Source organism: Myotis davidii, unplaced genomic scaffold (assembly GCF_000327345.1).
Source record: "Myotis davidii unplaced genomic scaffold, ASM32734v1 scaffold1525, whole genome shotgun sequence".
In the NCBI taxonomy this organism is placed as follows: Eukaryota; Metazoa; Chordata; class Mammalia; order Chiroptera; family Vespertilionidae; genus Myotis; species Myotis davidii.
Genome location: NW_006296279.1, coordinates 262,178 through 278,065, shown reverse-complemented (window position 1 = coordinate 278,065; position 15,888 = coordinate 262,178). Strand labels below are relative to the sequence as shown.

The 15,888-nt window shown below is 47.2% G+C and overlaps 1 protein-coding gene across 1 annotated transcript in view; it reads right to left on the bottom strand.

Moving 5' to 3' along the window:
- The window catches only part of HHAT (hedgehog acyltransferase), a 174,879-nt gene that overhangs the window by 54,096 nt on the left and 104,895 nt on the right, over positions 1-15,888 (bottom strand). Inside the window, exon 9 of the mRNA XM_015568817.1 lies at positions 6,681-6,882. Coding sequence (XP_015424303.1) covers positions 6,681-6,882 — 202 coding nt within the window. The remainder of the gene's footprint in view (positions 1-6,680; positions 6,883-15,888) is intronic.

Below are 15,888 nucleotides of genomic sequence, written 5' to 3'. Positions count from 1 at the left end.
TAGGGAAAGTGGTAATAACAGACTCTACAGTTAGGCCCTGACAGCTCAGCACGCTACCTACGTTGAAGCACGGGAGGAGGAAGCGGAGAAGGAATGGGGAGGGAGGCATCACGCTTTTCGCTCAGAGCTCTCCGGTGCTCTGCAAGTTGTCTCCCACGTAGGGCGCTGAAATTTATTTTTCATAAATGAGCAAATAGAGAAGTGACGGACAGGCTGACTGGCTAAGTGAGCTCAGTCTGGGGCATGTTCCGGTCAGGAGAAATTGGCTCATCTACACTGAGCGCCTGATCTCCATTTGTGGGAATGAATCTAAGTAGCGGAGGAGTAGATCACGGGCCCTGGCCAAGCAGAATAGCTCTTCCCGGCACAGTTAGCTTGTATTTCTCCAGCGAGTGAGTTGGGGTGTGATCACTGACCCCTAGTGAGAGGGTTTTCTAATCAGGCTAACGAACATGTGCATCTTGCCAGTAGGTGAGTTAGGAGCCCGCAGAACTAAGTATCCATTGGTTGGATAGTGCTGGGGATTTTACAATCAATTATCCTTTTAAAGTGACTGATTGCTCGCCCTGACTGGTTTGGCTCAGTGGATAGAGCGTCAGCCTGTGGACTGAAGGGTCCCGGGTTTGATTCCAGTCAAGGGCATGTACCTTGGTTGCGGGCACATCCCCAGTAGCGGGTGTGCAGGAGGCAGCTGATCGACGCTTCTCTCTCATCGATGTTTCTAACTCTATTTCCCTCTCCCTTCCTCTCTGTAAAAAAACAATCAAATATATATTTAAAGTGACTGATTGCTCAAACTCTTGGGATTTCTGCACCTACATTTTCAACGTCAAACTGTTCAATACATCGGATAAACTAAATGAACGTCGCCATAGCGCCATGGTCTTTGGGTTCCTTCTGACACACCAAGGCATCATAACCATTAGACTGACCCTTCGTGATTTTTATTGGAGGCGCGCTTCCTCAATTAAGTCTATAAATAGAAACTTTACTGCTTCGGAGAGAATATAAATCAGCTTAGCAGGGCACTCTTGGGGCAATGAAGAGGGGGGAGGGGAGTGGGAGGAAGGCATTTGTGTCATTCAATGAAATGGAAATGGGGGTGGGGTGGGTGAATGGCTGGAGATGTAGACTCTCCTTTGTGTTGGAATGACTGGCAAGCAGCCTGAAGGTGTCCTCCTTCAAAGGAGAGATCAAATTGAGAAGTGGTGAGAAGGTGAGTCGATCTACTGATGCTTCAAAATATTTCCACTTGTTAAAATAAAAACATTTCAAGGCTGAACACAGATTCTGGCTCCCTGGGAGAGCGCTTGTATAGAGAGAAAGCATGTTGCCTGATCAGTAACTCCTCTCTTTGTCCACCAGCCTGGTGCTTTATGAAAATGCCTTGTGTCAGCTTCCTACAGCTCTGCCTCGGTGAGTCACAAGCAATAATCCCCCCTCTCACAAAGCTGCAGGGTAAGGGAGGGCTCATTCCTCCCTACCCTTCTCTTCCCCTTATGTATTCTGTGAACTCAGCATTAAAATAGCATTTTGTCATAACTAGACCAATTAGTATCTACCCTGCTAGAAAATAAAATAAACACCCTGGATAATGCTTGACAAGCCTCACCTTATTCTTCATGCTGCTGCGTAAGCTGACTTCCTCTTGATTCCCCTCACGGAAGTCAGAAAGTATCATTCATTCATTCAACAAATATTTACTGCATGCCTACTCTGTGCCCGGCAATGTGATAAATGTCAAGAATGCAGGTCTCTGATCTCATGAGGGTTACGGTTCAGTCATGGAGCTAAGGATTAAACAGGTTCTTCCATAAAATTATTTCACTGCACCTGTGATAAGTATAGCAGAAGAGACATACGAGGTGCCCACACGAGTTATTAAATGAGACCTGATTGACTTAGGAGGGTCAGTGAAGGGGACCCATGCAAGGCATCGTTCAAGCTGAAATCTGGAGGATGAATATGGGTGGAGGAGAAGAAGAGAGAGCATCCCAGGAGATGGAAGAGCCTGCATGTGGGAGCTGAGGCTGGAGGGGCCAGGCACATAAATGGCCAGGTGGAAGAACAGAGTGTGAGGAGGAGGGGCAGAGAGGATGAGGAGAGGTAGCAAGGTCAAGATCAGGCAAGGCCTCACATAGGCCATCTTAAATATTGGGTAGTTGGTCCTAAGAAAACGGGACGCCACTAAGGATTTTAAGAAGGACAACAACATGGTTGGGATTTTATTGAGAAGCATCACTCAGCACAGTGAGGATAATGAATTGAAAAAGGCAAAATGGCCCTAAGCGGTTTGGCTGGGTGGATAGGGCGCTTTCCTGCGGACTGAAGGGTCCCAGGTTCGATTCTGGTCAAGGGCATGTACCTTGGTTGCGGTCACATCACCAGTAGGAGGTGTGCAGGAGGCAGCTGATCGATGTTTCTCGCACATTGATGTTTCTAACTCTCTATCCCTCTCCCTTCCTGTCAGTAAACAATCAATAAAATATATATTTTTTAAAACTATAAGGGCGCTTTCCTGCGGACTGAAGGGTCCCAGGTTCGATTCTGGTCAAGGGCATGTACCTTGGTTGCGGTCACATCACCAGTAGGAGGTGTGCAGGAGGCAGCTGATCGATGTTTCTCGCACATTGATGTTTCTAACTCTCTATCCCTCTCCCTTCCTGTCAGTAAAAAATCAATAAAATATATATATTTTAAAACTATAAGAAAAAGGCAAAAGTGAAAGCAGGGAAACTAGACGCTACACGGTAGACCTGGTAAGAAATGAGAACAGTTGTATTAGGATGACTCAGTAGAAATGAAAACAAGCAAATAATAATAATAATCTTTACTGAGGAAGCAGAATGTAAGTACACACAGGAAGAACTGGGACAGGGGCACAGAAAGGATACCTTGATGGTTTAGGACCTAAATAACTAGACCGAGGATGTGCCATTTGCAGAAACAGAGAATACTTGAGGGGGAGGAGCTGGGTGGAATACTGAGAGATAAGGGCACATGAGTTCAGTGCTACACAGGCTAAGTCAGAGATAGCTGTGAGATATTCGAGCGGAGAGAACCAGTAACCAGTTGGATATATGAGGTACCACACATGAATGAAGATCATTCTAGATTATAGCAAACACTCTACCTTCTTTTAATTTTTTCTAGAAAAGGAATATGTTCTAGAACTTGGCTGCTCAAAAAGGAAGTTGCTAGCCACATTGGGGGCTGCTTAGATTTAAATGAATGAAAATAGATTTAAAAATTAGTTACTCAAGTGCTGACTGTGGCTAGTGACTAATGCGTTCGACATACAATGGACATTTCCATTATGGCAGAAAGTTTGATCAAACAGCTCTCCTAGGACCTCAGAGGGCTTGCTGTTTACAAGACTCAGCTCTGACCAATCTCTGGGTGAGTGTTCAGCTGTCATTCTATCAACACCAAGAAACAGAAACCTATTATACTGTGTGCCCCAGACAGAGCTTTGAGGTTGAAGAAGAAGATATGGAAAAGAAGGAATGATAATCCTTGCTATTCAGCTATATGTCTGTCTATATTTAAAAGACAGGCGCGGGATGAATGCCAGGGGAAGAGTGTGTGAGGGGCGTGGGGAGTGAACTCACATTGTAAACACATCACCAGGTCAATTGGGGCGACTCCAGTCAGATGAAAGCAGGTGCCAAAGAGGCATTACGTCTTTATTTAGTTTTTGACAAAAGAATAGGAAATGGATTCATGAAAAGAGAGGGCAAGAGGGCAACTCAAGTGGGGAAACCATTTTCTTCAAAAGGGGGGTGGACCTTTGGAAAGCCAACCGTGTTTTTCTGAAGGAAACAGAATCTGTGCTGAACTGCATACGATACCGAGTCATGAGGGAGAGCCCTTGGGGGACAAGTAGCAGCATTAATTGTGCGTTGACTTAACACTGTGGCTAACACAGACCCCGAGCTAACCACTGGGGATATAAATAGTGATGGGACCCTGATCTTGTACTCAAGGAGGTTCCAGTCTAAACCCCCACCATCAACTACCAGGCGGTCAGGATAAGACAGCCGAAAAAAAAAATAGGTTTTACGAGATATGTTCTTGCTCAACAAGCATGCAAACTAAACAGCATATTTGCAATATGCAAAGGCATGCATCTCACCAAAAGTATATATTCAAAAAGTACCCTGTCCACAGGTGCCTGAACTGTGGACGAAACTGGTAAACACAAGAGGGTCCTTGAATGAGAGATGATGGGACAGAGCGGACATTCGAATGCTTCTCCTGTGAGCGTTTTCACTGACTTCATTCCTTTTTTTAACCAAATTAACAGGCCACGGGCTGCATGGCACCGTTTGGGTTACTCTTCAGCATGTCAGGTTTTTAGAATATATTCATAACGTAAGCCATAGCTCCAAGTCCACAGAGCACTGCGGAGCATTAAGTTCAAGGTTAACGTTCGCCCTCCCATGAAGGAACGTGAGGCTGGAAGGAATTTTCTGGCTTTCACAGGTGGTGACTGGGTTTCAGGCCTCGGGGAAGACCTCTCCGATTTCAGGATGAAGATGGAAACCTCTATGATGCCACCTTTTATGGCTTTTCCTTTGTGTTGTATAGCCATGCCTTTCACTGAAATGTCATTTTCCATTAGAATTAACTGACATTTCTTTTCCGCTGATTGCTGGGTGATACTACTAAATAAAATACTTACCTTTAAACATGTATGAACATATTTAAATTCCTTCAGCTGTGTTGCCATGTACTTTGTACCCGTTTTTATTGGCATAACTATCCACTTGTACAAGGGCTAGCTAAATAGAAAAACACTCGAATGGGTTCTATTTTGGTAGTGTTGGTTTTTTTTAATGTATTTGCTTTACTTGCCTCTACGGATGGAATTTAGCCACATTACTCACTGCGCACTAAATTTCTTGTGTTTTGTTGCCTACTGTAACACTAATGCCAGCATTTTTCTTCTTAGCTGCTTTTTCTCAGGGTTATCAGAATATTGCTGCATATGCAGACCCGATGATTTCCTACAAGCTTCTAATACATCCTCTGCCACATTTCCATTCTAAAACGTTCACTCATGGTTTAAAAACACTTAAAATGTGCAAAGTAAAGTGCTTCATTTATTTTCCAAATCATTTTCCTCTGGAGTTGAAATGTGTCTTAAATCTTAGCTTTTTTATGCTGCTAGAACAGTAACTATCAAATTAGCAAAGAGTAAAACACCAGTACGGCTCTGTGCCAGTGAGGGCATCCTCACACACTGGTGGTAGGGAGGTAACTCGGCACATTTTGGCAGCCAAGGAAGAGTTAAACCAGTGGTTCCCAATCTTTTTTTGGCCATGCCCCACCTAGGCATCTCGAAAATCCTGATGTCCCCCCCCCCCCATGACATGTAATTCTTATTATTCAAAAAGTGAACTCCTCTGCAGATGGAGGAAGCCTAAAAGGACATTCACTTGGTCTAAACAAGATTCCAAAGAACATGGCATCCATGAAAGAGAAAAATAATTGAACGAAAGGACAGCTGAAGTACTGAGGAAGAAATCACTAAGAAACTGTTTAAAAAAATAATAATATGGAGTGACATGAAAATATAGCAAATAAAGTTTTAAAACATATAATAGAGAACTGAAATGCATAAATATGTCACAATATGTATTTATATATCGTATATGAGGCCCCTAGAACCATAAGAAATGCAAAAAATTCACTGTTAATAACTCCTTCTTGAATTGCCCTCCTTAAAAATCAAATTGCCCCCCTGTGGGGCATGTGCCCACGTTGGGAACCACGGAGTTAAACAGTATGCATGGCAAACCTTAAAGGTGAGAAAACCATTAATGTAGCAATTTTACATACAACAATCATCCTGGTTATGATATTCACTTCAATGCAATTGATAAGTGCCAAAAAATTAGAACAATATGATTATTAATAATAGAAGACTAAATAAATTATAGCACATTCAATGGTGAAATTGGTGGAGCCATTAAAAAGGGTTGTTAGAAATGGATTTGATGACATAGAAAGGTGGTCCTGATACAACCATATCTCTGGAATAACAGCATTTGTTTTCAGTGTGTGTGTGTGTGTGTACACAGCAAATATCTGGAAGAATGGGGGATTAACAGTGTTTTCTGTTGAGCCCTTTTTTCTCTTCTATTCTTATCTACGTGTTCTAACTTTCTATACTAATAAAAGGGTAATATGCTAATTAGACCAGGCTGACGGGCCATCTTCCAGACAAAACCATGTGGTGGGGACCCAGGCAACAGGCAGCTAGGGGCGATCAGGCCAGCAGGGGAGGGCAGTTGGGGGCATTAGGCAGGCAGGCAGGTGAGTGGTTAGGAGCCAGTGATTCTGGATTTCGAGAGGGATGTCTGACTGCTGGTTTAGGAACAATCCCAAAGGATTGGAAAGGGTGCAGGCCAGGCTGAGGGGCAACCCCCATGCATGAATTTCATGCACTGGGCCTCTAGTATATAATAAACATGTATGGCTCTTGTGGTTAAAACATTACATTTTTTAAACAGCTACCATTAGACTCTTTATACTAAATTGCCCTGCCTCGAGGCACAGAGGCTCTGAACCCACCTAGCAAGCATGGCTCATGAGGCCCAGGATCTGATGACCACCCTCCCTCCCAACCCTGGTCCTGGCTCAGCTGTCCCTGCCACAGCCAGGCTCCTGCTCACCAGGCTGTCCTGGATGCACGGGGTCTCCACCAGCCTCCGGACTCCATTCTCCACGGTGACTCCCAGCCAGTTGAGCGCTGCCCAGCACCAGAGGTAGTCGTGCCCACCATGCCAGTAGCTCACAAATGCAAAAGTCATCGCCGTGGAAAACAGTGTCCCCAGCAGGCCGTGCTGGGACCCGCCCACGGGAATGTACACATACCTAGAGAAAGAAGAGGCTGTTAGGAGCCATGCAAAGGGCTGTCCCTGCAATACACCCGGTCCCCTGACCTGACTCTTCTATCACACGGTGACACTCACCGTGAGCAGACCCGCCCCTATTCCAGGAGGCCACAGAGCACTCCTCGAATTCTCCCATCATGCAAGGAGCTGGCAAAAACATAGGCCTCGGCCCTGCGGGGCTCTGGGTTAAATGCGCACACGGTCAAAGAGCTCTCGTTACCATAGCAAACGGCACTTACAAGAGGCCGGGTGAGGAGTAATGGACTTTGTTTCTACAAGGGATGTGTCCAACCTGGAAAGCCAACCACAGGATGGAGTGAGGCTCTGGCTACTTGGGGACACCAACATTCAAGGCAGGCAGGCGTGTCCTTTACAGCTCAGATTATTAAGTTTATGGTAAACCCAGTACTTAAGCACAGTTGCAGAAACGGCAGGAGCCCGTGCAGAGGAGGGATGCCAAGGCCGGTTCCTCAGCTTTCCAGGCAAGTTGCCCGGAGGCAGGAGTGAATTCACAAGTGAGGAGAAGAGCTCTGTGCTCAGAGGCAGCCAAATTATCACCCCAAATGCACAGCCTTCCCGGGGTACGTTCTCTACTGCCGAGACAGCGTCTGGCTGCACAGAAGCGGGCCCGTGTTCTCCGATCAGGATTTCCTTCTGGAGCTGGACAAGATGCACACCATGGGTTGGCAGGGCCTGCAGAGCTAGGTACATACCCTTTACAATCTGTCCTGTCTGTATATTAATTTTTGTGCCAAATTTCATTTTGAAAATCATTTTTGAATAGGACATTTTTATAAGAAAGCCAAAGTATAAAAATAAAAGCCATTCCTCAGTCAATAAAAAAATATTTCAGAAGACTGTATGATCGCAATGATTTAAAAATGTCCTCCTTTACTCTCAAATATGCTCCAGTTTAGATAATAAATTACATGATCAGCTTAGATAGCCCCGTTTTATGGGTGAGAAAACTGAGGCTGAGAAGCAAACTTGCCCAAGGCAGATGGCCAGGAAGGAGCAGAGCCAACCTGCATCTATGGCACCAACGGTAATGTTTCCCATCACACCTCTGGGTTTATTTTGAAAACCCTCTATTTTACACCCCGGTCTGTAACAAACCAGAACGCACGGGAGAATGTAGCCATTTCAGAAATAAGTGAAGCAACGCAAATACTTTCTCCTGTGCAGAAACAAGACCATCTTGACAATCCAATTAGCAAATATGTACCAAGCATTCGCTACAGGTTAAGGGATCCTCCATCTGCTGTCAAATATTTAGCTAGGCCTCCAGGGCAGTCCCTGGTATCATGGGAAACACAGCGACATAAGACAATGGCCCTGCCAACAGGACAGGTGTAGCTCACGGTGAAACAATAGCAAACGCGGAAGCTGGGTGATATGATATAAGGTAGACCAGGAGGGTTTCAGAGATCGGAGAAGGGGGTCTCTGGAGTGGAGGCAAGTGGGGTAAGGAAAGCTTAACAGCAAAGGTCCCCACCCTGGCAAGGCCTACAGGATGAGTTTTTCTAGGCTAAAGGGAGAAGGCTGGGTGCTGCACCATGGGCTTGGAAGGGCTGGGCAAATGAGCCAGAAAAGCTGACAGCCCCAAGCACAGTGGTTTTCGTTGGTGTTCTGCTGCCCCCTAGAGGCTATTTGATTATTGGTCTAGAGTTCTCAGCAGAGGACCACAATTCTCAGTCTGGACTGGGCGTAACCGCTGCCCATCACCACACTCCATCCGGCTGGACTTATGCGGTCAAACTTGTCTGTAAGGAGGCTGTATGTAAAAAAAAAAAAAAAAAGAGGGGTGGTCAAACCGATTTTAAAACATCTGAGGAATGACTACTATTTATAGAAACTGCAGGTAACTGTTTTATACAAGTTAATAGTAATACGAATACTCTTCTCACCTAACATAACTGTTTCGTGGTGAATTTTCATTCTGTCTCACTGTCCTACAGGGAGCTCCACCGGACATGTCAGAAAACCCCGCACAGCACAGAAACCTCCCGTCATCCGCACCCGTGGGCCTTCATATTGGACCCAACTCCAAAGGAACGTGTCTTCAAGCTTGTGACGAGGAAGCATCCGCCCAGAACTACATGCTCAGCTATTTTAGGCGTCTCCTGGCACGATGGCTGTGTGACTTTGCCTTCTAGCGGACAGCCGACAAGAATTCCTTTCACTGTGGAAATTCAGGCATGGCAGGTCTCCAAGGACATGCGTCTGCTTGTTTGAAACCAGAGGAGGGTCTGGTCTCCAGGCTGGAAGATCAACATCCCTTCTTCACGCTTAGCTTCTGGAAGGCAGCAGGTGTGGCAGGAGGAGAGTAAGCAGGTTATTTCCTTTTGACAAACTCCACCAACCTTGTGTCATCTCCGTGATTCATAACGACAGAAATGTCTCTCTCTGAGAAAAGCAGCCGTGCGGCCCCACTTCCTGAGATCCGCTGCGCGGTGAAATTGATTTCCCCATGGAAGAAAGCGCCACTTTATCAACAAAGCACAAATGAAAGATCTCTCGTGTCAGTGATCGTGTGAGCGCGGGTGTGCCCAGGGCCGCCCCGCCGGCCGGCTTCGCTGGTCACCGCCTGCAGAGACGCTGCTTGGGGAAGCTGGCACCCGCTGCAGCCACTTCTTCATGTCAAGCCATCTCACAGAATCAGCACAACCCAGCAACACCCCTCTCCCCCCGGAGAGTAACCTGGGTAAAATGCGGATGCTATTAATAACGTCTGCCCTTTACTGGATGTCTGTGAGCCAGGTGCCTCATATATACCATTCCTAATCATTAAAGCCACCTTGCAAGGAACCACTGGCCAGGAGAGATGAAATCTGGATCTAGGTCCTAGGACGTTCTGGCTTCTGCACCCCCAGGCCCGTGTGCTATTAAGCCATTGATCTTGGTGGGACCGTTTCTTGGTGATGTTTTCCTCTTGTTTAACCAACTCTACAAAGCAGTCTCCACAGAAGCATCCACTGGTATTTTATTAGCTAAAGAAATGTCCTCTTAGGGAAGGAATCTTGCTCGGACTTCAAAGGAGGGTGGGCCGAAAAGCTCTGTTTCAGAGGCCAGAGGTGTACGTTCCATTTTTAAACAAACTGGTCTCCTTCTGCCCCACGAGCAGAGCTTACACCTGCTGCCCCGACCCGGCTGCGTCCTGCAGCTGTCTGACTGTGTGGGAAGTGGGCATGAGAAGCTGGTGGTTGGGGTTGTTGCTGAGCGGGTGTATGTGAAGGGAGAAGATACCTATTTCCCTCATACCCACTATGACAAACTCGGGAATATGCCTCGCCGTTGGGACAGGGGTGGTAAGAATCCATGTGGTAAGTACACTCACCTTAAAACCACATGCTCCCTTTTTCCGGGGATCCCACTCCCTTTTCCCTGGCGTGCCACAGCATCCTCAAACTCCCTGCTGAGGACCAATCCCCGACCTCAAGATAAGAGCACAGGGCACCTAAGATACTGGGTTTCACTGTCCCGGGGACTAAGTCCAGGTGGGGCTGCAGGTGCCCAGTCTCCAAGTACCTACTGCTTGGCAGGGCGGAGGCCAACACTGGCTGGCATCCTTCTCCAGCTCTGCCTGACCTTCCCACCCTCGTTTCCCAGTAGTTCTCCTACGAAATCTAAGGTCCTGAGCAAATGGGGTTCTCACGCCTCCATCCTCTCTGATTTCCCCGTTTCTATTCAGTCTACAAATTCAGCTGATTCTCTCCACCTCCCCATGAAGTCTCTTTTGAATATTCCAGCTCTCTATTTAACCCAGAGAACCTACTGTTAGTACCACTGATTGAACAGTTATTCACCAAAAGATGTCTTCTCTGTTAAGGTTGTCATTTTAACCGAGTGTAAAATTCCTCGGGCAGTACTAGAGGGATGTGTGTGTGTGTGTGCACATGTGCGTGCGCACCCATATACACATGGTAGTTACTAATCAGCAGTATTTCTATATCTAAGACATGATTTCCATTTACTTTTCATAGCCTCCCACAGTTTTTAAACTTGTGATAAAGGTCACCACTGCCACAGGCCCATCGTGAGCAATTAGGAACTAAGAGATGATTATAAGGTCCTGCCCCAGTTATTGGGGGAGACTTCGGGGGACACCGATGCCCGAGAACACAGAGACTTGAGGGGCCCTGAAACCTCTCCACACTTGGTGATCCTACTTATCCTCGCAAAGTCACAAGCATGTGGCCCCACCTCTGGAACAATCCCAACCTCAAGAGATTCCCAAACTGAAAAGTCCCAGCCTTTCACAGACTAGAGTCCGCAGTGGCTGGGAGAGGCAAGACTTCCAGCTGCATCACACTGGTGGTGACGTGGCCTCATCTCGCTTCACCTGGGCTCTGAAATGGGCTCCTGCTCAGAGGTCTTCGTAAAGCTGGCCCTGCTATCCAGGAGCCCGCTCTCACGGGCAGTGGTTCCCCGGGTGCAACCCTGGCTCTGGCCCTGGCCTTGGGCCGCGTTGAGTTCTCTTTCTTCCAGCCCAGGGATGACACACTGGCCCGATTCTTATTCTCTCGGTAGTGGCCAAAGGCCCACGTCTAGTTCTCACCACGGGAGCTGCAGATCTACTTATGAAAAGTTTTCAAAGATGCACACAGAAAAGAATATAATTTACTTGCAATATATTCCTGTTTAGTATATAGACCATAATGAAATTTTAATAAGTAAAAAAGCAGCAATTGGTTAACGGGCAACAGTAGACTTTACCATCTTCAGAAGGCTAAGAGAAGTCCACTTCAAAGCAGAGGGCACATGCTGAGGGGGGCTAGCTCTCAGCTCTTTTACCAAAAGATGCTGGCTCTAAGTTTTATACGCACTTCTGAAAAATTGCCTATTAAAAATGCCATGCCCTATTCGGCAACAGAACATTGTGTAATTTATAAAATAGAGATCAAACTCAGGCGATAGTCTACATTTAAAGTTCTACATTTGTGTGATTAGATGCCAACAAATAAAAAATAATTAATCTGTTCATTCCACAAAGCCTGTGGCTCAGTGGGTTGAAGTGCTGAGCTGATGAACTCAAGCCTGTAACTTCCATCCTAGAGAAAGTCCACTCTGCCTCATAGAGCAAATGCTAGCTCTTCAGAAGCTTCTCTTCTCACTGCAGAAGAAGCTGAGAGCATGAATGGCTCAGCCCCGTTGTCATCACTAGACCCGACCGGAGCAGCAACAGCCACAGAGCTCAGGACAAGAAGGAGGGCAGTGCCTGAGAGACAGAGATAGATACTCTGCCACTTACCGAGCTCTGTAACCTTGAACTTGGCAGTTAAGCCTGGTCCACTTAAGTGTGCACACTGAGTTTATTCTGGGAGCACTAGAACTTTCTTGGCTATGACCTGCTGTGAAGATCAGATGAGACTGTGTGTGTGTGTGTGTGTGTGTGTGTGTGTGTGTGTGTGTGTAAGAAGCTTGGAGATTTTAACACTCACATACTTTCTAATAACGAGCCAGCAGTGGTGAGCTTGCATTCAGGAAAACACACAATGCCATTAACATAATGATTAGTATCCCTGTATCTTTCATAAGCATTTGAAAGCACCAAGGCCTCTGGCCTGCTTGCTCAGGGATGTTCTTTACTTACAACCATCAGCCTTAAGTATGCCACCATCAGAACCAGATGGCTTGGTGCCAAGAGGTCCAAGATATGGATTCGACACCCACGTCAGCCTGTTGACTATGCTTAACCCAGAAGGCAGGCAGCTGTTCTCCAAACATCTGCTATTGGTGATGAGGGGCCTGCAAAGGGCTTGCCGGTGGGTCGGGGGAAGCAGCCCCACCACAAGGGGCTTCGTCACCAACATTTCACCTTCACTCACCACGGCTCCTCGACTCACGAAAGTCACCTGGCCGAGTCCTTTCCTTGTGAGGGGTGACTGCTGTGTGGGCAGGGCCAGAGGAAGTGCTTACCCCAGTGTACCCATTCAGCCACTACAAAGCAGGGAATGAATGGCTCAGCCCAGAACAACAACAGCCACAAAGCCCAAGACAAGAATGTTTGCGTCTTGGCAATATATGAGTCTTTGCAGAATGACCATCCTCACATTACAGACTGAAAATGCAACCACCACCACCACCACCAAACAGAAAGGAACAGACATCGCTTTAAGGCACCATTCTTCAAAATTAGCTCCCAGGCACAAAGGGGGATGGGAAGGCCCGGGGGGGGGGAGGGGACACCAGGAAGGAGTGCCCACGACTGCCCTCCATGGGGTTGCTAACCCACTTCTGCTTGAGAGCGCACTGAAGCCTCGCCATCCCCAGGGCTCCCGGGCCCATGTCTATTTTGGGTTATAAATAAACAGCCCGTGAAACGGATTCTTTGGGGGTCTGAGCAAAAGAGACAGCGCAGGGGTTTATTCTCTTTAGTACCGTGGAACTGAGTCTAATCGCTAATAAAAAGGTCCTCGAAGCCTCTGTTTAATAACCACCAAGATTTCCTGGCTGCCTGCCTGTCTTCCCACCTGGCTCCCGAGAGAATGCAGCTAAAAGCATTTACAAGCTGCCCTCGGCCAGATGGAAAGGGGCAGCGTCTGAAAAGCCAGACATAAAAGGGCAAACCGGGCATACGTATAATGTCGATGTGAGTGACCCCCCCCCCAACCCATCTCATCAGCAGAGGGAGAGGGTTGGGGGAGGGTCCGATCCCCCGCTGCTCCCGACATATTTCTCCACCTTTGCTTCATCAGTAGATCCCAAACTGGGATCAAATTTACAACCATCCTGGGCACATCCCGCCTCTTAGCAGGGGTACTATTCCTCCCGGGTACTGCCCTCTGATCTCTGCCTTTCACCCACATCCAATTCAGTGCCACCCCTGCTGGTGCTCATCTTCTTTCTCATTTATTATGGCTGCCAGGAAAGCATTCACTATAGAGTAAACTAGTACAACTCAACCGTGACCGTGCTGGTCCGACGCCAGAACTACCCAAAAGAAAAGAGATTTAACCAAGAGCAAAAGTTCAGTGTTAGATGGTTAAAAAATCCAAGCACCCTAGGTGGGAGGTTCAAGTCTTGTGATGGTAATTTGAAAAGCCTCAAATGAAGCCATGGACAAGCCCATCAATATTGGATATGGGTGAGGGGAAGGCCAACAGGTGTGTGTGTGTGACTTTGACCTTTTGCTGGCTTAAGTTTTTGACAAAACCTCGTCCCTTGCCACAAATGTCACTTCTAAGTCCAGCGTGTATCTTGGCCACAAGAGATGTGGTGTGGAATCAGGACCATTATAGGACATGAATGAATGAAAACACACACACACACACACACACACACACACACCAAGTGTCTTAGAGCCCAGAGGAGGTGGGTGGGTAAGCAGGGGCCACAGCTTTCAGTGACACTCCCTCCTCTGGGCCTTGGTTTAACACTGGGAAGAGTTCAGGGGCTGGGGGAAAGCATTTGGGATATAGGAAGACTGTTGTTGAAGGGTTATGCCGATCCCGACGGTGTGCTGTTCAGTTGGTTTCCGCTAAAGCAGAAAGGACCCGTCTTCTCAGCGGGATTTGCAGGACATGAAGCTCCTGAGACATCAGCTCCTGCCGCCTCTTGCCCCCCACTTCTGCTGCCATGAAGCTAACTCGTGAATTAACATGAAATGCGTGAGAAGATGGTTATCTGAAGGAAGGCCAAGGTGAATCTTGACTCAAGGTTGACAATTCCTTCCTTATCAGCAAATTTCTACCCCCAACTGACCTGTTTTGATAGTCTGGACTTGCTTAGAGAGTGACAGCCCGTTGGTAATAAACATGCTCATCTGGGGTGCCTATCGATGGGGTTCAATGTCCAGAAAAGGAGAAAAGTGGGAGAAAATGGCAGCGGGTATCATGTGGGCACCACTATCAAAACACTGCATTCCAAACTATTTTCAGGAGGAAGAAGACAAAGGTCTCGGGCACTGAAGTGATTTTCAAAAAAAATAACCAAAGCGAAATGGTTGCTGGTGGGAAGGATGAGGCTGCTCCCTGTCTGGCGGAAATGAGCGCTCTGACAAATCAGCTTCGATAGAACTGTTTCAACGGCCTCTCATTCATCACAATTAGGAGGCGCCGTCCCTCTCAGACATGATACCTTCGAAGGCTGGGCACTGGCAGGGAAAACTGCTCATGCGTGGGTTTGCACGTAAATGGCAATAAATCCCCAGCAGCATCCAGCACCACCATGCCAGCGCGACATTTACGGAAACAAAGCGAGAACATCATCCCGTGCGCGGGAACGATGCCTGGTAAGCATTTTCCCCCTAATGCGGTGAGAGCCGCCTAGATGACGCTGCTTAGTCAGTAGACCCGTGGTAATTGGATGGACTCTTGAGTGTGCATTAGAGATTAATATTTTAAGAGGTGGCATTTTACGGAGACAGTCTAAGGATGACATTCAATGTACACCATGAAAGGCAGCGTCTTCTGTAGATTAAAAATGCCATCACTCGTGCAATAAAATTATAGAAATCCAAAGATGTCAGCCATGGAATTGGGTATTGCTATGGTGATCCATGCCGGAAGCAGTCGCCCCCTAGGGGGTTGGAGGAAGAATGAACCACGAGAATGAAATTGTACTTGCTCCTTAGCCTCCCTCTCAAGTGGGGTCAAGATGAGGAAAGATGTTTTAAGGGCGAAGGGGTCTCGTGCTTGACTTTTGCCTTATTCCTGAGAAAAGCAGAGAGGATGCAGGGTCATCAAGACCTGCTCACTACAGATGCTCCTGTGGCTGCAGAAGGAGGACATATCTTCTCAGGAAGCAGAGAGGCAGCTGGGTTCAAATGAAAGAAGTGATTACATGGAGGTCAAAGAGCAAGAGACCCCCTTGGAGCTCCTTGTGCGCCCTAGAGCCTCACCAGCCCAGGCTACATGCATGAACACAAATCTAAGGCCCAGTAACCAATCCAGCGGGTCTGGCCTCCCGCACCATTAGCTTTCCAGAAGAGGAAGGCAAGGGCCTGGTGGGTGCAATCTATCTGGGTCCTGTGCCCAAGCACAAG